Source organism: Dermacentor albipictus, chromosome 1, assembly GCF_038994185.2.
Source record: "Dermacentor albipictus isolate Rhodes 1998 colony chromosome 1, USDA_Dalb.pri_finalv2, whole genome shotgun sequence".
Classification (NCBI taxonomy): Eukaryota; Metazoa; Arthropoda; class Arachnida; order Ixodida; family Ixodidae; genus Dermacentor; species Dermacentor albipictus.
In genome coordinates, this window is record NC_091821.1 from 493,789,181 (window position 1) to 493,811,264 (window position 22,084).

Consider the following 22,084-nt stretch of genomic DNA (forward strand, 5'->3'; position numbering starts at 1 on the left):
GCTATGAGGAATCGATTGATGGTTGTCAGAGACTGCCATATTGTGTAGCGCACATACATCGGTCCCGATTCTTATGTGCATATAACAGAGGGCCAATAACTTGACAGTGTAGCCAGCTGGTGTTTAAACTGACTGACGCCCCTGTCCTTCCCTCCCGTCTTTCTTCTCCTCCTCTAATAAGTCGACAGCCATTAACATGAGAAGCAGCTAGCCGCTGTTTGTGATCACATGTTTTGCTCGCACATTCGAGCAAATAAGCGCATAAAAGACAAACGTGATTGCGCAGAAATCATGAGATGAAAGGATTTACGGAATTACTCGCAAGTTTGAAGCTGTTCTAAAATTCATCCCTGCATCAAGGTGAAGAACTGGCGCGTTTAATATTCGTTGTATAAATACTTCTTTCTTGGCTCAGTCTGTTGAGCCTCTCAGAGATAGGGATAATTTTTCGTTGACTCCCGAGAGTCGCAAATATCGTCGAGGCTAAGGTAGCGCCTGACGTGTCTCCAGCACAGCTCGGGCAGTACGTCGAGCTGCGGGCACCCGTCTTCACGAGGATAGCAAGCCACTCGTTCCTTCACCACTCCCGCAACTCTCATGAAGTCGTGGATGCTTTGGATGCTCCTCAGCCGCCTTCTGATCATCGAAACCCCATCGGTCTCCCCGACGGACAGAAGCCGAGTCAGCTCCTCCCGCAGCATCGGATACGCACAGACTTGCTCCAGGCCAGCGGCGTGATATCTGTCAGAAGGAAAGGTCACGCAGCATGATTGGTGCCTAAGTAGGATGGTGCTAGTTGCAGACACAGCCCTTCTTTGCGCGAAATATAAATATTCGGCAGAGTATGGGTGCCGAGAGCAAGAATTATCGATTTTTTCCCCACTACAGTCGAAAGCATGGCGGAACGCACAAATTGGTGCAACAACTTAGACAAATAACGTAGCATGGTGCTGCCGGATTTTTTAATATGGGCGTGCTTCCATACGCTTACTTCAGTTATCCTATTTTTATCCTATTTGCAGAAAGCACAGACCTCATGATGCGTTCGAGAGAATAACGGGGCAGCTATTTGCCTTCGTTCGAACTGGCTCAAGGCAAAAATAATTAAAGGTACCCAAAATCTATTCGATATAGCTTAAGCCGAAATTAGTTGCTATAGTACAGCGCTGTACCCTGTTCGATGCGAGGTCGCGCTACGGGTAGCAGCACCGTCGCCGTGTTAATGTGGGCATACGCAGCTGGTCGGCACACACTCAAATATACATGGCGTCGCATCGCTGTGAGCGATTTGGGCCGACCGTCTGCTCACGAAACATGCTTGCTGCAAACTAGAAGTGAGGCGTGCAGACAGGACACAAGAGTAGAGAAGTGGACAACACGAACGCCACTTCTCTACTCTTGTGTCCTGTCTGCACGCCTCACTTCTAGTTTGCATAATGAATCCTTACCAACTAGCTCAGCTTTCTGTCGTTCTATGCTTGCTGCAGTGCGCTGTCCTTCGATAACCCCCCCTCCCATATATTTTTTTTTGTCCCCTAACGACCAGAACGTTCCCATTATACGTGAAAGAAGCGCAAACTGTGACGTAATGGTTCTGTGGCACTTGGCCACGCAGTCTGTGTTTCGACACTTCCTTAGTGCTTATTCTAAAAGTTTGGCTTGCTTGCGTAATAAGGTATTGTCTGTGCTGTCGGCATTGCTCTCGCACAACTAAACCAACAGAGCATTTGCGGCTAAATTCGCACTGGGTATATCAAAGCCATTCTTGTACAATGAACTAACATTAGCAAATTAATGCACCTGCTTCACCACATATACGCCTACATTTCGACAGTTATGCTAAATAGTTACTAAGTTCAGTGATGAAGACGACGTTACTGTAAGTGACAATGTCGCTATATGGCTTCGCACGTGGTTAGTTCTATCCTTGTAGCAATAAAAACGTTGCATTTAAGCACAGAACTGCAATTCACGGTTACGCGAGTGATAGTCACGCAAAAATGTGCAAATTATATTAATGCTGATAATTATGAAGTTTCTTTTATTATTTAGACAAATAATGGCTGGTTAGCTGGAACTTTAGATAGTAATGTTAGCTTTGTTAGCATTGTTAGCTGGATCTTAGGTCTAGCTAACTATGCAACATTAAAGGGCCAATTATAATAGCCGTCGGCAACTATGCGTTATATTGTCCTGCGTCTACTGACATGCCATGTCACTCACGACCCTCGTGATATACTATATTTCCGCCTCATTTTTGTATCAGAGAATCAAGGTACCAATGCGCGGCAATTCATTGCTAAGTAAAATGGTTGCTCTCTAGTGCGATCGGGGAACCACATCATATCTCAGGCACAACTAAGGCAGGTCGCGTAACTGCTACAGTCATGCAGGCCTACGCATAATACTGTGTGTTTATCACGACGTGGCTTGAGAACTTCATGTCCTTTACTCCTACTGCTGAGTGGTCGCCATGGTAACAGTTTTCGCGTTCCAGCGCGTCCGCGCCACACTCACGGCCTCCGAGATTTCGTGCGTTGGCGGAAGAACATGCCAGCGCGAGCATTCTCGGAGCCCACGCCAGGCTATGCATGGCTTGGCCAGTATAGGTCAATAGCTGGGGCCCTATAACGTAAAACTATTCCAATATGTTTCTATTCCAATCTCCTGACGTCAAATTTGCGTAACCACCCACGCAAGCACCGGGTGGTCACCCGCAGGGTTGTCTGAACAGACCAATCAAACGCTCTCCTCGTTCACAGGAGGTCACTTTTGTTGGCTTCGAAAACGAATAACATTGCCCACACTGAGCGGCTTGTCGTATCTAATTGGCTGACAAGAGGCGAAGAGAACGCTCAAGTGGAGAGGGATTCGATGGGGCCGAGCCACTGCACTGAAAGTCGATTACGGGATGAAGAGGGTGGTGCCGGCGTCTACGATTGGTCAGCTTTCCCTTACTTAACTTGCGGAGGCTGGTCGAAAATTGCGGCGGCATGCGACGGAAGCTCAAGAATGACGCTAAAACGAACCCTCAGCAAAGACGAGTTGGCAGAATGAGGGGGTAAACGTGCCAAAAGTGCTCGAAAACGTTACACGGCCACGCAAGAAGGTTTATTATACGCAAATACACCTATGCTCTCCGGCAGGTGCGAGGAGCCAGTGTCTGAGCGATCGGCGGCAGCCAACTTCTATTCCTTTCGGAACGGGGCAGCCTGCGACTATTCCGAAGAAAATTCAGTTTTGTTCGACATATTAATGTATCTTTATCGCGTACACGGCACTTTGACGCGGAGAGTTCTTGCGGTTCTGTGACGTCGCGTGACAGGCAGGTGAAGTGGGTGCAGCCCGAAAACTTTTTACCAATAGCCGTGGGCTAATGGCGAAAACGGGTCGAATCAGAAATAACTGTTTTTCTTTTTTCTGTCAAATCATGCATAATCAGTGTATACACATCATATCAGATGGGGAGGTATCGCGGTTTTCGTGACGTCGCGTGACAGACAGGTGAAGTGGGGGTGGTCGAAAAAAGTTTTTGACCAATCGTGGAGGACCGATAGCAGAATTGGAATAGAAAAGTGTGGAATAGTTTTACGTTATAGCGCCCCTTGTGTTCAAAACCCAGTGTCTGTGATCAAAACCCAGTGCCTATGAAGTGCTTCCAGCTCCTGAAATCGCTTCCGCTTTATTCAACGAGCAAAAGCATAGCCTTTAAAATTAGCATCTTAACTCCTGAAGGCGCCACTCTATGGAGCGTAGTGAGCTGTAGGCAACGCACACCTAGAGGACGAGCACATCATAAATGGATTTCTCCGCTCTTTCTGCGCATGCGCGAGGAGCAGTGGTTGCGAGAGAGAAATATGGGGACTTTCTGTCCTTGAGATTTCTCTTCGCCTAGGTACTACGGTGAAGAAATTTCTTAGCTCCATTCGTCCCTAGCCGAGCTGGCAACACAATCGACAGAATGCGTGGCCGGCAAGGCGAAGAAGCCGTGTCCAAGGTGAGTTTGTTGCTATTTTGTTTCGGCGGTAGCATATTAAATTTTTATAGTCGCAGGTGGATACGTTTGGAAGTGAGGTGTCTTCTCGGATGACTTTAATGGCAAAGCATTACCTCGTGCCGATACATTGTTCATTAGTGTCGTTGAGCATAGCACACACTTCAGGGGAATCGCGGGAACGGAAACAGTTTATGAATTCAACTGCCGTGCTGGTGCATTAGTTCTTAATGTAACTGAGTATACAACACACTTGGAGATTCGTGGGAATGGAACATTTTGTACTCTGTATGTGAAAGTACTAAAACTTGCGTCGCCATGCAATGTCAGCCGTAAATCGTTGTGAAAGCTGTACAGCCACACTGGCAAAACACGACGTTCTGCGGATGAATACGGAGCAAATTTATGCTAAAGAAAAATGGTCATCATGCAATTTCATAGCAGTAGACCCTTGTGAAAGCTGTACAGTAACACTGATATTGGCTACGTGGTGCAGATTCGTAGCGATTCTGAGGTGCTTGTGCGCAAGGGTAATTAATGAAGGAGCGCGTATTACTAATCCCGGCTGTTACGATGTCTAGCTCATATACGGGGAGCTCTATGTGGGCGAAACAAGGGCTCAGATCTCGGTACAACCGCGTGCGAAATAGCTCTGAAGGCCTGCCAGTACACTTGGTCGGCGTCTCCGTGCTTGTACTGCGACAGGAGACGTAATGGCAGGGGCGCGCGTATATCACACTATATCCTCTGACAGTGGCCGCTTTCCACTCTTGGTATACTTCGCCGCAATACACTTCGCATGCTTGATTGCGCGACATTTTTGCTTTACGGCGAAGCTGACTTTAGGCAAACGGCATTGTGCAACGCTCGAGCCATCTTGTCCGTCACTGCGGATAGAAAACGCATACACGTGCAAGCTATTTGAGCTGCATCATTTTGTCGATGTTTACCCCTCTTTACTAAATGAAGAGGATAACGTACGCCTGTGTGGGTGATTTAAAAGATTGATAAAAAGCCTGGTAACCTATGTGCAGTCAGTCAAAAAAACACTATTTATGCAGGTGTTCACGTTCCTGTAAAAAAAAAAAATCATGACCCTTTGGAGCTGCAACCGCACCTATGTAAGCACAGCCGGCTCATCAGTCGCAAAGTAGGAGCTGAAGAGAACTTTTTAATGCTCATTATGGCTGATATTGCATTATTTTTAAGGCAACTTTTTAATGCTCATTATAAAAAAAACAATAAAAGCAACAATCTCGCATCGGCACGGCAGTCGAATTCATAAACCGTTTCCGTTCCCGCGAATCTCCTGAAGTGTGCGTTACGCTGACCTTGCTCAACGATACTAATGAACAATGCATCGGCACGATGTAATGCTTTGCCACTAAAGTAATCTGAGAAGACACCTCACTTCCAAATGTATCTCCCTGCGACTAGTATGCCACCTAAAAATTTAATATGCTATCGTCCCAACAAAATAGCAACAAACTCACCTTAGACACGCCACGCATTCTGTCGATTGCGTTGCCAGCTCGGCTAGGGACGAACGGAGCTAATAACTTTCTTCTCCGTAGTACCTAGGCGAAGAGAAATCTCAAGGACCGAAAGTCCCGACATTTCTCTCTCGCGACCACTGCTCCTCGCGCATGCGCAGAAAGAGCGGAGAAATCCAATTATGATGCGCTCGTCACCTAGAGGCGCTTGGATTTAAAGTGCGTGGTGGCACCTACCGGTGTGCAGCCGAGATAAGCAGGAGTATTGGTCGAAAAAAGAGGAGCGAAGAGATTGATGTTACTGGATCCGTTACAGACATAGGTAGCGATGCAAGTTAGATAGAGAAGTTTGAGGAAGAGAAAGAAGATTAAGGAAATGTATACAAAATGCAAGAATGAAAAGCATATGGATAGCTTATCTGATTAACAGCAGGATAGATTACTATTTGTCACCACCTCGTTTTAAAGCCGATTCCAATAAATCGTCATAATCATCATGAATTTGGACACCATCTATTCGCACATGACATCGTATTACCACGTAATGACCGTATATTGTATCTGTATATTGTATCTTTCCAATGCATTGTACTTAAAGAATAATAAGCTGAAACTGAAACTGAAGCATACTTGAAGGCGCTGACGGAGGGGCAGACGCACCTGTCACACCGAAAGCCTTTGGCGAAAAGAGCAGCACGGGTTATCAGGTCACCATTTCGGCGTGCGGCGTCCCTTACTTTGAACCAGCAGTCATCGGCTTGCGTACAAGAGCGGTCGCATAGGACGACACTGAGCAAAGTGTAATTTCGCTTGGCATAAACCGATAACCGTCGTGTGAAAGCGGTCGAGTGGTTCCAAATTATGACGCGTGTGATGTGTCCGCTTGAGATTACAGTGTCGGCGAGATCTTCCAAATACTGGTCATCCAGGTTTTCGCCGCAGTTAATGCTTACTTCTTTTATGCTTGCATTTCGCGACAATGACTGTAAGACGATTGACCACCAGGAACTGTTTTCGGCGTTAGTTTCGTGGTTACCATTATACGCCACATGAAGCCGCAAAGACTTCAACAGCGATGCTGACTCGATGTAGTTTGCTAAGGCCGAAGCGATTCGTGGGTCGCGGTTCACGATCAGTACGGAAAGCGTTGCGACAAAATCGACAGAAGGCAAGTCTACGAAAACGGCATCATTAAACAAGATGTAGATTGGGAGAGCGGTATAAGTGGCAGTCGGGAAGTCTACTCGTGAATTATTTTCGCTGACTTGGCGAACTGTCACCTTCTGTTCCACTCCTATTTCTCTTGTGGCACTACAGATGCTCTCCAAGGCATTGAGGTCCGACAACTCGACATCTTCAATGGTCAGGGTTTTCATCCGCTCTTTTGTTACTAGTATGTCGAAGATGCCCTCCCAGATCTCAGGCGACCACGCAAGCAGGGGCAGAGTAAGTTCTTCCAGAGTTTCGTTTTTTGTCATTGCCGTGCGCCAATAATCATGAATATCACTGCTTATGTCCAGTGGAAACACTGAAGTGCCGGTTATGCAGAAGGTGCGGAGAACTCGATTTTCAGAGATAACCTCCGATGCCAGCAGTACGCTTTCTTGGCAGAATCGAAAACAACCCAGAGTTACGTTTGTCAACGTCTTGTTCTGCAGAAGACCTCGCAGCAAGAAATTAAGGTAGTTCTGTCCCTCCGCTCTGTTTGCCGTAAAGGTAAGCGTAGTTAGCGTTCTGGTACTTTTAAGGTAATCTTCGAATGCTTCTTGTCCGGGATCGTCTGCCAGCGCCACGTGTGGAAACATCTCTGAGAGGCTGCAACACAGGGAGAGCTCCTTGAGAGTAGAGTTCGCCTTGAGTATGGTGAAGCACGACTCCGAGAGCAGCCATTTGATGCCCTCATGAATCCTGAGTGTAGTCAACGACGTGGAGCTGAGGATTGAGGATAGCATAAGCACTGCTTCCGATGTCACTTGCTTGACTGTGTACACTATTTCCTCCAGGTTTCTCATCGTGGGGATGACGGCGCTCAATTCTTGAGGCAGGACTTCCGACTCGACATTAAGTTGCCGAACAGACTCGCTGTCCTGCAGCGCATCGCACAAAGCATCTGTGTAAGTATCCCAGTGGCCCACTCTCACACGGACGGCGGAGATGCATTGATGCGTCCTGAGCAGAGAATACATAAGCGAAATGGCTTGCTTCGCACTTCCATTTGTCTTGCCGTTCAGGGCGGGAGATGGACCGGGAAAGGTGTACAAGCATAGATGACCTGTAGCGCACGGTGAATCTTGCGAATACCGGAGTTCCAAGCCAACTTGGCACAAGAACTCGTTGTATGCAGAAAGGCGTTTCACTAATTCGCATGTTTGGTTTCCTTTCGCGGTGCAGGGGAGCTTGAAGTCGACGACATTTCCCGAGAAGGGGCCCCTTGCGACGTTCACTTCAGCCAGGCCACAGGGAGAAGGTCCTACATCGGTGTTGTTAGGCTTTCGAGAAGCTTCGTTTCCGAGTTCAGGTTGCGCCATACCTGTGCTGCAAGAATGAGTGACTTGAAGTTGTAGGTTTGTATTATTTCGAACAGATCAGATGAAGCAAAGAACTGAAAATGCAGCTTGAATAAAGCCTGCGTTTAGAAGGCCTGGCACTTAGTAGCTATACTGCGGAGTTTTTAGAGACATACCGAAAATAAATAAATTTGCTAATTACCAGATGAGCACAAAATAACATACTCCACAGTACAAGAACAAATGGAAGATTTTACAGTTTAATAGTAATTTCACATATTACAAAACTGAACACGGGATAAATAAATGACTTATCAGAAAAATAACGCTAAGTTCGAGAAAGAGACAAGGAAAGCACTCTTGAATATACAAAAGTCGAAAGATGAACTGCGGTAAGCTATAGTATGCTACTCTGCAGCATGCAGTGCGTATGCGACCTATATCCCTGAATGTGACATTTGCGAATACTAATATTTCCTCAACAAAGAGACCTTAATAAGCCTCAGAAACCACCTGGGCCATTTTAGACAAGAGCTACCCGCGTTATCGTGAGCGGAAGAGCACTACTCACAAAATTCAATCAAATAAAATAAAATAAATTGTTTTTTCTTTCGTTAAAGAAATACGGGGCTGCCGCTAGAAGCTGTTTTTACAAGGACTTTGACGAGGTGTCCGTCCCTATATTAGCAACAACATACGGCATAACAAGGAACCAAAGTATGTAGGCCTTTTACAATTACTACAGTCGGTACTCACTTGTAGCACTGCCATATTCAATCAATTCGCCTTTTCTGTTCATAATTAGTTCGATAATTATTTTAAAATGCCGCCTTCACGTGCTCTTCTTCAAGTCCTGCATTGACAGATAATCTAATACTATCAGGAACAGTTTGATTACATGACCACAAGTTGTCCAAATCAAACGCAGCGACTGGCAAATACATGTATAGTTAAAATAATGACTGAATTGCCCTCTCGACTTTAGAGTTTAAGCCATCATGAAAAAAAGTTTAGACTGACTAGATTGCCAATAGGATATTTTCGTACTTCATTGCATTTTTCTAGGCCCTTTTCGTTCTGTTACATTGGGCAGCGACACAATTAAGTCTAATAGTTGTATTCATACCGTTGTCAATAAATTTTCCCATCGGGTTGTGCGTAGTCCACATTGTTGGGGTCAGAAGTCATGTAAGGTCAGAAGTCCAAGAGATTCTTGGCTACCTCAAGACTTCATGAAAAGAACGTTTCTTGACTTCCGTTGTACTGTCTAATTGTTTTGCGATGAAAGCACCACATTGCAAAAAGCCGCACGAAAGTACATTTTGTACACCAGGTTTCAGTCAGCACTACGCGAACTATTTCTCGCCTTTATGTTAATAAAACATGTCTTTTTGCGTCAGATATCGTGGTAGGCCCTATTTATATCCTTAATGATTAGTATACGCGCAAGTCAGTGAGTCGTGGAGGCCATAAAATTTCCCACTGAAGTTAATAGAGGGCGCTCAGGTGCCACTGACTGTGGTAGCTGCACTCACGGCTGTTCAGCCGGCACGGGAGTGGTGGGCTGCTGTGGTAATTGCAAAATAGTGACAGAAAAGCTTCTATTTCAGCGGTGCGTGCTTGAACTTCGTCCTTCTGGCTTCAAGGGGCCTTGCGAACTTGAAAAAAAAATCGCATTGATTGCGATGGTGCACAAAGCCTTATTGCCTTGTCGTGTATCGAAAACTGTGATTTCTCGGGAATTTACAAAAGATAAAACATAAAATACCGCATGAACAGCTGAACCGCACAAGCATGTACGTATTCCTAGACTTTCGCAAGGCTTTTGATAGCATAAAACATAATATATTACTAGAGAAACTCCAAGTTTATGGCATTAGAGGCATAGCATTAGAACTTATGCATAGCTACCTTGAATCTAGATTTCAGTACACTTCCTTGAAAGGTTACAGTTCTGAAAAGAGCATGATTAAATATGGGGTACCACAAGGCTCCATTTTAGGGCCATTATTATTTATTATTTACATAAATGACCTAACTAACATTCCATTGACAGAGGAAATCATACTGTATGCTGATGACACTAATGTCTTTTTTTCCGGAGCAGACCTTCACGAACTAGAAGTTACCGCAGCCCATTGGTTACAAGAACTTAGCGAGTGGCTCTATCTAAATAAACTTGACTTAAATGAAAAAAAAACGAAATTCACAGTTTTTTATTCCAAGAATAAGGAAACAGATTACGACGTAAAGCTTTTTTATTCTGGATCGCAACTTGAACCTGTCTCAAGCCATTCGTTTCTGGGTGTTACATTTCACAAAAACCTAAGCTGGACAGAACACATAAATAAGGTACGCACTAAGGTTGCACGATCTGTTGGCTTGCTACAACGGATCCGATGCATTGTGCCTATCGGGCTTCTCATACAATTGTACTTTTCGTTTGTGCACTCGCATCTTAGCTGCTGCCTCTTAGTATGGGGAAACGGTAATAAAACAGATATAGAAAAATTGGCAGTTTTGCAACGGCGAGCTGTCCGGTTGCTGAACTTCTCGAAACAATACATAGGATCTTCTATACTAATGATGCGCTACAACATTCCTAATATTAGAAACTCTTACAAAACAAAGATCTGCATGCGGCTATTTAAGCAGATCTCCAGCAACAGGAAACTATTTTCAACTCTCTACCAGTAGAGACACGGGATACAACCTACGTCACACATCAATAGTCATAAAGAAACCAAGGACAAAATATGGCACGCAAACGATCGAATATGAAACCATTTCCTTATGTAATATGTACCCTAACATTGTTGACGAAGCTATAAATTCTAGAACAATTCACAAATTTAAACATGCAATACAAAACATAATATTTTCTGATCACTGTGTGTTTAACGAATGTTAATAATGTTTCTTTGTTTAATATCAATAGTAATGTTATTAATGTTCTATTCTGAATGTATAATTTTTGTTAATAACAGAATGTTCTTATTTTTCCTGTGCTGTATTTATTCAGTTACTTGCTATTTGGCAAACGGTTTATACTTTTCATTGTGTTTAAAATTTTGCTGTAAATAGTATTGAAGTTTTGTGTCATATTAGTTGTACTTTGTTATCAGTTGACTGCTACTTCTGCTGCTCCAGCGAGGTAAAGGCCTTAGTCAGGAGGATTACGCCCTCCTTTTGCCTTACCTTGCGGGCAAACCTTGTATTTATGTTGCCCAAATAAAAAAACTTTGTACTTTGTACTTTGCACTAGATGAGACTAGAGATGTACAATTTCATTAAATTTTAAGGGGAGTGAAAAACACTTTTTCCCCATGTTTTTCCAGAAAGATACGAAAAATTTAAGAAAAGAGATGATTGCGCACAAAGCTATGAAAAACCCGACACATTTAATTCTCTAGCACCACACCGAATAGACTTGTTACAGAGCATCACAAAAGTCCAAGCAGATCTTCCGGGCTCAAAATCTAGGCACGATTTCACGTCAAGGCATTGATTTCACATCAAAGCGTCAAGACCGGCACTTGCGTCAATCTCCGATTCATTTCCGCTTGACGTGCCAGTGCTTCGCTGTGCAGTGGACGAAGCCTTCCAGATATTGAAGTTTGAGTGCACGTACACAAGTTTTTGCACGCGATCCCCTGCGAGACTGCTGCGTAGCTTGGTGTGCACATTTCCAAACTCAGACCAGTTTCTTTCACATGCAGCAGAAGAAGGGGGAATCTGCGTACGCGATAAACGAGAGAGCTCAAGGGCTGAAACGAAGTCCTTGCCGCCATGTGGATGGATCCAGGCGCTTGGCAGACTCCCAAACTCCTACTTTTCGCCAAACATTTAGATACGTCGAAAGTCGCTTCGCAATAGAAGAATTTTGCGGGGAGGCCCTGTTTTTTTCTCTCTCTTATTTTTCAATTTTATCCTGGTTGAAAAATACGAAAGAAACCTGTTTTCCCCCCAAAATTTAGAATGATTTTTTTAAAGCTTACATCTCTAGATGAGACAAATCCATGGATTAGTCATCATTCCTATAATGGCGAAACGATCACAGCGCCAAATTTCCCCGTAGCAACATAATCTCTACGGCAGAGTCAAGTATCGCAATACCATTGACGACACAGCTTTCGCCGATCGTAGGTAACACCGGTCTCCTGCCTAACCGCCGTGGTCGCAGAGTGGCTATGGCGTCGCGCTGCAACGCTGAATGTCGCGAGCTCGATCCCTGTCGTGGAAGCGCAATTTCGCTGGGGGCGAAATGGAAAACACGATCGTGATCTTAGGTTTACATGCACGGTAAAGAACACCCCGGTGATCTAAATCAATCCGGAGTCGCCCACTACGCCTCACGCATAACCGGATCAAGCAGAACCCGGGATTTGTTTTCTTCTGAGCAATTTTACCTTCCCGCCTCTCGTATATAAGCTTGACATGCATCGCTAAGTTCGAAGCCTTTAGGACGACCCAAAGATGAACTAAAGCGTGCAACCTAATTTTTCATCTCGAAACCAAAACGTTTTTCACAGGAATATTATGTGATGCGCCAGCGCTTATTCTTAATAACCGCTTAGTGTATGCACTTTTTGTAAATAATGGCCACCCTTAATAGCAGGCAGTGGTTTTGTAAAACTATTCACATGGTTAAGGTTCCGACAGTGCGGCAGAGATTCAAAATAAATGTAGAGCTCATGGCCGCACTGCAGTGACCAGTTCACAAGACCACGACCACAGTACCATTTCTGTAGAGACAGCATGGCGGCATGCAAAATGGCAGCTACTGCCAAAGTCGGAAATACTGTCGTATACCAGCGCCATGTTGTCCCCGCAGCCTCCTGCAAGTCCTCACTTTAATGTATTTGGAGAGTTTATACAAAAATGGGCAGATGTTCTGGCATAAAGTTTGCAAAAGGTCGTTACCCAACCTGCGAACTTCTATCCTGACAATGTTTTTTTCGGCTGATGCCTACACAGTTTTACTGAGAACATTCGACTTAGAAGTCTCTATGGACCCAAACAATACGCGAGGAAATCGCTCTATAAAGGACTTTTGTCTATAACCAGTCTATATGTAAGAAGAAAGTAAATAAGCAAGGTATTGTACTTCACATCTATACGCAGTACAATAATTCTCTGCATTATACTTATAAATGACCTAATCATAGATAATGACAAAGCGAACGACAATGAAACGTAACCGCTTTAAGAGATTAGTACGTGATTAGTACACAGTTGCGTTCATTGTGAACTCGCACCTTTCCTCGCGGCGTGTTAAAGGTGCAGCAACTTTCTCGGTTTCTGCTGAATTCTCAACTCGCCGTCTTGAAACTGCAGTGTTCACTCCGCCAAATATCGGACGCGGATAAAACTAATGCACACAATATCCCGCATGAAGATAGTGGTCCCTCAGCAAGTTGTATTTTCAATTTTTTCTCTCCATTCTTGGCATTGTCTACGGCAGTCGAAGAATTATTATCCACTCATATAAAAATAATAATAGCGTCTCAAGATCAAATCACATCAGCACACAGTGGGCGTTCTCTAGGTGGCGGGTTTTGTGAATGGTCAAAACTGTGCGCAAAACTCCACGGCGGATGCGTTCGGAATGCTCTACGCGAAGCGGCATGCAGCGCGGATCACGGCTTGAGCTAGGGAACTGTTTCCATAATTCTGCAGCCTTTGTTGCGCTGCCTTCATCCTTGTTTTTGAGAAGAAACTGGACGGTGCATACAAGCAATGCGCGGACAATCTTCTGGATGAAATATGCCGAGAAGCGTCCCGGACGTGAACTCAAGTGACGACGAGGAAGATGATGCTAAAGTTCATCAGTTCTACTTGCACTGAAGACATGGGCGAGGAGAACGTGCAAGGAGTCGAATTTACAGACACCTCTGATACTGCGGAAAATTGTGAACGAAACTTTGAATGAAATTAATTGCTCTTTTTCTCTCCCCTCCTTCCAAACACCAAAACAAACACTGCGCTTGGCCCAAAAGGCTTTTGGGGCACACATCTGACTCATTTTAGGAGTACATAGCTGGATTGCTTTTTAAGGTGACAAATACCTACTTCGTTCAAGCACGCAAGCATGAACATGACATTCGTAGACGGCAAGAAAACCACGGCCAGAACTCGTCACCCTGCCAGAAGCGGGTGCAGCTCAAAGCTGTGTAACAGTAAGGCTATGGGGAACCAGCGCTGGATAAACGGTGCGTCGATGGATGGATGGATGGATGTTATGAGCGTCCCCTTTGGAACGGGGCGGCGGCTTGCGCCACCAAGCTCTTGCTACTATGCTGCCTAATATCCTACCTAGGTTAACCCATGAGAAAAAAAAAACACACTATGAACTACCACGTCCAAATTTTCTGATACCCTATTGCGAACTGTGCTTTTGTACGCCTCCGTCCTTTGTCGTTTCCCTACTTTTCTTCCACCAATCCTCCAATCGCCTCTTACTGATGTCTATTGCGGACCTGTTTGCTTTACCACTGCTCCCGCTGAACCCAAGGGCTTCAAGGAGGCCAGTGGTGCCCAAATCGACCGCTGGATAGATGTCTTCACATTCTAATAAAATATGCTCCGTCGTTTCCCTAGCTTTACCGCAGCAAGCACATGCTTCTTCTTCCTTCTTATATCTCGCTTTATACGTGCGTGTTCTAAGGCATCCCGATCTCGCTTCGAAAAGTAATGCGCTTCCCTTTGAGTTATCATAAATGGTTTCTTTCCTAATTTCGTTTTTCCCCTTAAGTAGTTACTCATGGCAGGTTTCTTTTCCATTGCCGCCACCCATGAGATTAATTCAGCCTCTCTGACTTTCCGCTTGACCTTCTTTGTTGCTGTGTTGCCCACCCCACAGGCCGCATACTTGCTGGTAAGCTTCCTAGTTCTTTTCCTCCAGTGTGAATCAATGTTTTGCCTGTACAGATACCTGAACACTCTCCCAGCCCATTTACTTTCCTCCATATTCCTCAGCCGTTCTTCATACTCAATTTTACTGCGAGCTTCCCTCACTTCAAAACTAGTCCAGCCCATATACCCTTGCACAGCTTCATTTGTAGTCTTCCCGTGAGCGCCCAATGCGAGGCGACCCACTGACCTTTGGTTCCCGTCGAGTCCTGATTGTACCCCTGATTTAAAGCAAACAACCGCATTTGCAAAAGTAAGTCCTGGAACCATTACCCCTTTCCACATACCTCGGAGGACCTCGTACCTATTGTATCCCCATAGCGCCCTGTGCTTCATTATGGCTGCATTTCTCTTCCCCTTGACTGTTATGGTTTTTTCCTGTGTTTCCATATATCCGTTGCCTTCGTTTATCCATATACCAAGGTATTTATATTCTGTTACCCGAGGTATTTCTTGGCCCTGTATCTCCACTGTCTGTTCACTGTTTTCATTGAATACAATAACACCTGATTTTCTAACACTAAATTTCAAACCTAAATTGTTGCCTTCCTGTCCACAGATATTAGCCAGACGTTGCAAATCACTTTGCTTGTTTGCGAGCAACACAATGTCGTCCGCATAAAATAAACCTGGGAGTTGCTGCTCTATTACTGTACCTGCCTGTTTGTATGAGAGATTAAACCCGATATTACTTCCTTCTAGCGCCCTCTCCATCCTCACCATGTACATCATAAACAGCAGCGGGGATAAAGGGCACCCCTGCCTCAGTCCCTTGTTGATATGAACTTTCTCCGCGCTCCTCATCCCTTCCCATTCAACGCAAACAGTATTTTCTAGGTAAATCTCTCTCAAAAGCTGTATACAATCGTTACCTAAGCCTTCCCCTTCCAGAATATCCCACAAAATGCTGCGGTCTACGTTGTCGTATGCTCCTGTAATGTCCAAAAAGGCCACATACAACGGTCTGCTTTCTGCTTTTGATATTTCAATACACTGAGTAAGAACAAACAAGTTATCATCCAAACGCCTACCTATTCTAAAGCCATTCTGAAGCTCTCCCAAAATGTCATTATTTTCTGCCCATGCTTGAAGCTTTAATTTGATTGCCTGCATTGCTAGCCTGTATATTACCGATGTAATGGCCAACGGTCTATACGAGTGTATTCTGTCTTTCTCCCCCTTACCTTTATAAATTAAATTCATTCTACTTTGTCGCCAACTGTCTGGTATTCATCTATCTTTTAAAGTTTTTTCAACTGCTTTCACGAGAGCTTCCTTACTTTTTGGTCCCAGTTCATTTATCAGCCTAACGGGAACCTCGTCTAGCCCTGTGGCTGTGCGCTTAGGAATTTTCTCTTCCGCTTTCTTCCAGTTTAAATTTGTAAGCACTAGCTCCTTTCCCCCTTGGGTCTCTTTCATGCTCTTTTTTTCTTCAAATACAACCTCGTCCTTGCCTTGGAAAGATTCGGCTGTTACTTTTTGGATGTAATTTATTGCTGCTTCTCCTTCCAGTCTGTTTTCATCTTCGTCTAGGATATGTTGTTGTATTGTTGTTGATTTCCTGCCTAATAATTTTATGTGATTCCAAAATATTCTAGGTGCGGCCTTCTTTTTCTCACGTATTTCTGACAACCAACTTTCACTTTCACCTTTTAATTTTGCTTGCACCAGTATTTGAACCATATACTTTTTCTCCCGGTATATTTCCCATTTACCGGTTACTTCATCCTGTGGCAACTGCGCCTTCTTTGCCTGCCTGTGCTCTCGAGATGCTTTCTGTCTTTCGGCGATCGCTTCTCGTATCTCCTTGTTCCACCAGCTTTTCGGTTTCTTTTTTCCTTTCCAATGAACGTGTTGTTTCTCTTTCCGTATTTCTGTCGTTACTACACTTAGAAGCTCACCATATTCCCACCCCTTACTTGGCGACTTGCCAATTTCTTCCTCCACTCTAGTGACTATATTTGCTATTTGTTCAGCGTTCAAATTTGGGCTGGCCAGTTTGCTTTCGTTGCTCTCTTTCCCAACTACATATCCCATTTTCAAAATGATGCGTTTATGGTCACTGCCTATGCTGCTAAACCCTTCCTCATCGATGACCATTTCTCTCAACTTATCATGAATTCCTTCTGTCATCAGACAGTAATCAATGGTCGATTGCCGGTTTCCCACTTCCCACGTGATCTGTCCTTCACACTTAGGCCCTGTATTCACGATCACGAGGTTATGTTGCTCGCAAAGGTCTAGCATTGACTTCCCGTTATTGTCGGTATAGCCATCTAAATCCTGTATGTGGGCATTCATGTCACCTAATAGGACTATCTCAGCACCATTCCCGAAACCCCTAATATCAGCGCTTATGCATTCCACTAACTCTTTATTCTTCTCTGTGCAATTTATTCCGGTCCACAAATACGTAACTCCAAGCCAAGTTTCTTTCCCACTCATTGTACCTGATAACCAAAGATGCTCTTGACATTGTGAATTTACTCTTTTCCATTTGGCTCCCTGATGGATGAGCATTCCGACTCCCCCTCCCTTTCTTTCCGACTTAGTTCTGTTGCACCCTTCCCATACATAATTCTCAATAACTGGCGGCTCTTCTGAGTCTCTAAGGTGCGTTTCTGTAACCGCATACACCCCTATTTGTTCTCTATGTAACTGCTCCTCAATCTCTGCCCACTTTTCCTTTCTTCTGCCGCCCTGCATGTTTATGTAGCCTATTGCATGGCGAGCTCTTGTTCTTGCTTTCCTCCTTTTTCTCTTATCGACGGCGATGCTCTTCTGCTGTTCCCCTAGGGGACCTTCTTTATTACTACCTACTCTGACCTCCCGAGCGCCCGCGGGCCCCCTAAAAAAGCAACAGCGCGACCCCCAAGTCGCCAGCCCACTTCTCGTGCTAGCCTGTAATTGAAGTGGATCCCATCTCGTTTAAAACCACCACAACTTCTCACTTCCCTGTTTACTTCGACAACCTCGAAGCCTTTCTCTCGGCTCATTTTCCATATTGCCTCATTGGCAGCCATTACGGCTCTTTGTACGTGACTGTCACGCACAGGCACCTCCGGCACCGTGCACACCACAATCTGCACCTGAGGGGATAGCTCGCGCAAGTCGTCCACCCCCTTCGCCAAGCGCTGGGCTAGTCCTGGCCCTTTCCTGTTCAGGACGTCATTTAGCCCACCTGCTACTACGACAAGGTTGCGCACGTGGGCATTTTCCGTGAGCTTTTCTTTTGCTCGCTCCATGACAGAACCCAGTGTCTGCCCTGGAAATGTCCCTACCGCCACTCTTTTGTCGCCTTTCACCCTCTCCACAATTGCTTTTGAGCACCCAGCCATGTTTGAGTCGCCAGCGATAATCACCCTTTCACTCTCTCCTACCTCTCCCTGCTTCCCGGCTTCCTGTGGCTGCAGCGTCGCCTCCCGCGGGGCGTGTTGCGCTGCTTCGCTATAACTACGCCGATTCACCGGCGGCGAGCTGACTACCGCTTGCCCTGCCACCCTGCCCCCGACTTCGCATGTAGGGTCTACCTTACTTTCTGTGCTTTTGCCACCGGCTTGGTGTCCCGACCCATCATTCTCCGCTGCGCGCGTCTCAAGCGCATCGAGACGCCTATGCAGTTCTGCTCTCCTTTCCTTCTCTTCTCCAAGCTCGGCCACGGTTCTTACTAATTGCGCGGCCTGCACCGCTTCCACCTTGACCAACTCGGCGACTTTCGCCTGCAAAGCTAACCGCCTCTCCCGCTCCTCCTTCAGGTCTGCTTTCAGCTCCTCGAACTTGGCTGTCCAATTTCCTTCCAGTTTTTGGACTGCTTCCCTGACCTTTTCGCACAGCCTGCACGTAAAGCTAGACTCTTCCGCGTCTGCTAAGCTCTGGAAACTGGTCTCGTCGAGGGAGCACCAGCGCAGGCACTCGTCGCACTGCACTTGCTCCGCATCCCCCGCGGCCTTCCCTTTGTTTGGTTTCATCGCTAGGCCTACTTCCTCAGGCTCAACGAGCACGTCCGCCAAATCACTTCGAAGAGCTAGCTGAGATAGTTACATAGGCCTATGAAACAGGTCCCGCCTAGCACCCAGGCCCAACGAGGGAAACCGCCAGACCCAGACAAAGCCGGCACGTTTACCACGCTTACCACGAATTCAAAATTTGCGCCCCCGCTCCATGCAAAACAAAACTCTTCAAAAACATCAGCCAACAAGAAGAAAAAAAAGGCCACCTAGCCACGAACGAAGTCGCTGAAGCCTCGACACAGGAGCGTCCGCAAGCCCAATTACTATTTAAATACAAAAAAACAGCTAATAAAAACAGAAGCAAGCTCAAAGCATGCACAAAAACTTATGATTTCGTCGTCGCCACGGAGCCCCGAAAAGCACGTCCATCCGCCACAAAATCGTCAGCGACAAATCGTCAAATACACAAAAGAGTGCGTTGCACGCCGCCCTGGCGACGGAATGCGGCATATTCCAGCCGCTCGACCAGACGACACGTCCGCGGCAGTTTTATAGTTCGCACATATGGTCGCATGTTTCCGTTTTCGCGCCGCTTCAAGTGGACAGTTTTCGTAAAGAAGCTAGCGCCATCAAGTGAAGAAATGACGAAAGAAGCTTTTTAAGCTTTATGTGTTTTTCACAGTGTGTCGCGGCGAGCACGTGCGTTTATTTAACGGTTGCGCCAAGGTTGCGCCATGTGCCGTTCCCATGGTTGTGTGGCAGCCTGCCTCGCAAATCTAGCAGCTACGTCGCCGGTCTTGGTGCGCTATGGTTTCGGAAGTATTAGTTGGCGTGACGACATTCCATACTTCTCTGGCTAGACATAAGAAATTCTGATGTTACTTCGCCAGCAGTCAATGGAGAAGAAAGCTTTATCGCATCAGCTGACTCGGACAAGCAAAGGTTTGAGTGCTCCGCTGCTTGATCCGTAACAACCCTGGCTACATTTAGCATTTATTACATAAATTTAACGGATGCACCTCAGCGCCGAGTCCTCATTCGCATGCGCATTTTTTAAATACACACAGGCGGCTTAGTCGCGCGTGCGCCGGCAGTGTGCGCACACAACTCGTATTACAAGGCTGCTTCCCTGCCACGTAGTTCTTGGCAATGAATGGAAACTATTTACCTTTCGTATCGTTCGCTTGGTGTGGTGGCATTGGAAGGAGCTTGGCGGTGGTATTGCGAAGGAAAAACGGTTGGTACACATGCCGGATGGTGCACGCTATTGCTCATTTTGTTTCCGACGAAATGCCGACTGCAGATTCTGCTGTTTGGCACTGGCTGCCACGGCTGGCTGTCTTCACTATCGAATAAACCAAGCACACACGCGAAATTCGATTTAGAAACCGACCCGACACCGCTTGACAGGGCGACAAGACGGGAACTTACACCACTCGCCTGACTGCTTGGATCCAACGCCGCCTCCGTTCTTGTTCGTAGGGTTTAGATGGCAAGACGCAGAAGGATACATCTCCTCTGATTCCGACGTAGTTGTGACACTTGTATACGCAACAGTACCGTCGGCGCCCTATTGTTTTCCTTCGTCTTTCAGCGCACGCAAACGCCCCTACCAGCAGCAATTTTCGTCCGCGGGAGGGGGCTGCATTGTGCACGTTCTGACCGGTGCGGTGGCGCTGCAGGCGTCGTGAAAACTCCAGTACTGGTTCCCCATAGGGATGCAGTGGCCCATAGACTGTCTTACAATAGACCGCGTCTGCTTTTACAATTTCTACGCCTGAGTTTTACAGTTTACACGTTAAAATTGTTTTGATTGTGGCCAACATGGCGCTTTGTACACAATTGTGTGTACATCTCTAAAAAATTAAGAATCGTAGTTTCTTCTTTGCCACTGACCCATTTAGTTTCACTGAGGCCTACGTATTGCGAAAGATAACCTTGGCTTTCTTGCAAATCGCGAGCGGCGTTTGAAAGCGTTAACGAAGCACTATTGGAGGCGGTGACCGAATGTAAACATAAAAGGCAGCAGGCGCATCAGGTAGTATTGAAGCTGTGCATAAATGATGCACCAGATACTGTAGATGTTGCGGTTGTGCCCGTAATTACAACGTTCACGCCGTAAATTTTGAGTGCGGAAAGAGGTCGGAAGACGTGGAACTGGAAGTGACCAGCTTTTGTGCCATGTAGTTCGTTTTTCGTCCCTCTTACACTATAGAAAATTATGGACCCGTATGTGTACCTGCTGGCGCGATCACAGTTCTTGTAACGTTCACTCACCGAGCTCTGCGGCGAGCTGGTTTCCGGCCGTTGGAGCAATGAGGTGACGCTACACTCGACGAACAGTAACCATGATGATGACATCGAATCCAGTGGCACATGCCCGCAACGTATGATTGGTCAGGTCGAAAACCGAGCAGCATTTGCTAACCGCATAAGGGGAGTGGAAGATTTAAAGCAGCTAAAATAAGCAAAACCAGTAGAAAATACTATGCAATTAGGCATGTAACCAATCCATATTTTCGGTGTAGACCAGCTTTCAGTGAAAAGAGGAAGACAAACCTGGTGACGATGAAGAACACAAAAGTTTTTTCTTGAACCAATTATCAAAATTCCCAGCAATATTTTCATTAAACTTCTAAATTGCATTTATTTATTTCCACGCTGTACTATTCACAGTTTTACCTTAATTCTGAACATACGGGAAACCGCTTGCTTTTTGGCCAATCCCCCATAGTGGGTATGCGGAATTCATAAAGGAAATTATAAACTAAACAACTCGCCAACCAGCCCTTTTACCGCGGGCCATCGCCAGCGTCCCAGAGTGAATTGTGCCGTTACATTTAAGACAATGCGTAAACTAAAATGGGGGGGGGGGAGGCCCGGCCCTCTTTCGTGTTTGAGGAGGAGCCGGGTACCCAATATATATATATATATATATATATATATATATATATATATATATATATATATATATATATATATATATATATATATATATATAGTTCCTCGCCGTTCGTAGTCGCAGTTCGTTGCCCATAGAACTGCGAAGTATAGAATAGCATACGTAGCGCAAGCAAGACGCGAACATGAAAACACTCTCGTCTTGGCGACAACAACAGTGACAGTAAAATCAATTTGGGGTAATAAACGGCAACATTAACGTATCTGTCCAGTGTCTTCTTAGAGCAACCACGCCGGATCATACACGAAAGAATATATGCACTGCAC

General features: G+C 45.6%; 1 protein-coding gene across 1 annotated transcript; it reads right to left on the minus strand.

The window, feature by feature from the left end:
- Positions 1 to 357: 357 nt before the first annotated feature.
- Positions 358 to 21,181, minus strand: LOC135913202 (uncharacterized). The gene is made up of 3 exons (XM_065445820.1): positions 21,134 to 21,181; positions 6,118 to 8,017; positions 358 to 741 (listed from the first exon to the last, which is right to left on the minus strand). Exons 2-3 carry the CDS (start codon positions 8,013 to 8,015, stop codon positions 429 to 431), a joined length of 2,211 nt encoding a protein of 736 aa, XP_065301892.1. The 5' UTR covers positions 8,016 to 8,017; positions 21,134 to 21,181; the 3' UTR covers positions 358 to 428.
- Positions 21,182 to 22,084: the final 903 nt, after the last annotated feature.

What these genes read in the sequence shown, in the direction of transcription:
- LOC135913202 (XM_065445820.1), bottom strand. Translation starts at nt 8,015, where the DNA reads ATGGCGCAACCTGAACTCGGAAACGAAGCTTCTCGAAAGCCTAACAAC. An exon ending in CCCTCCGTCAGCGCCTTCAA is followed by an intron (nt 742 to 6,117) that starts GTATGCTTCAGT and finishes TCCTTCTGACAG; the next exon opens with ATATCACGCCGCTGGCCTGG.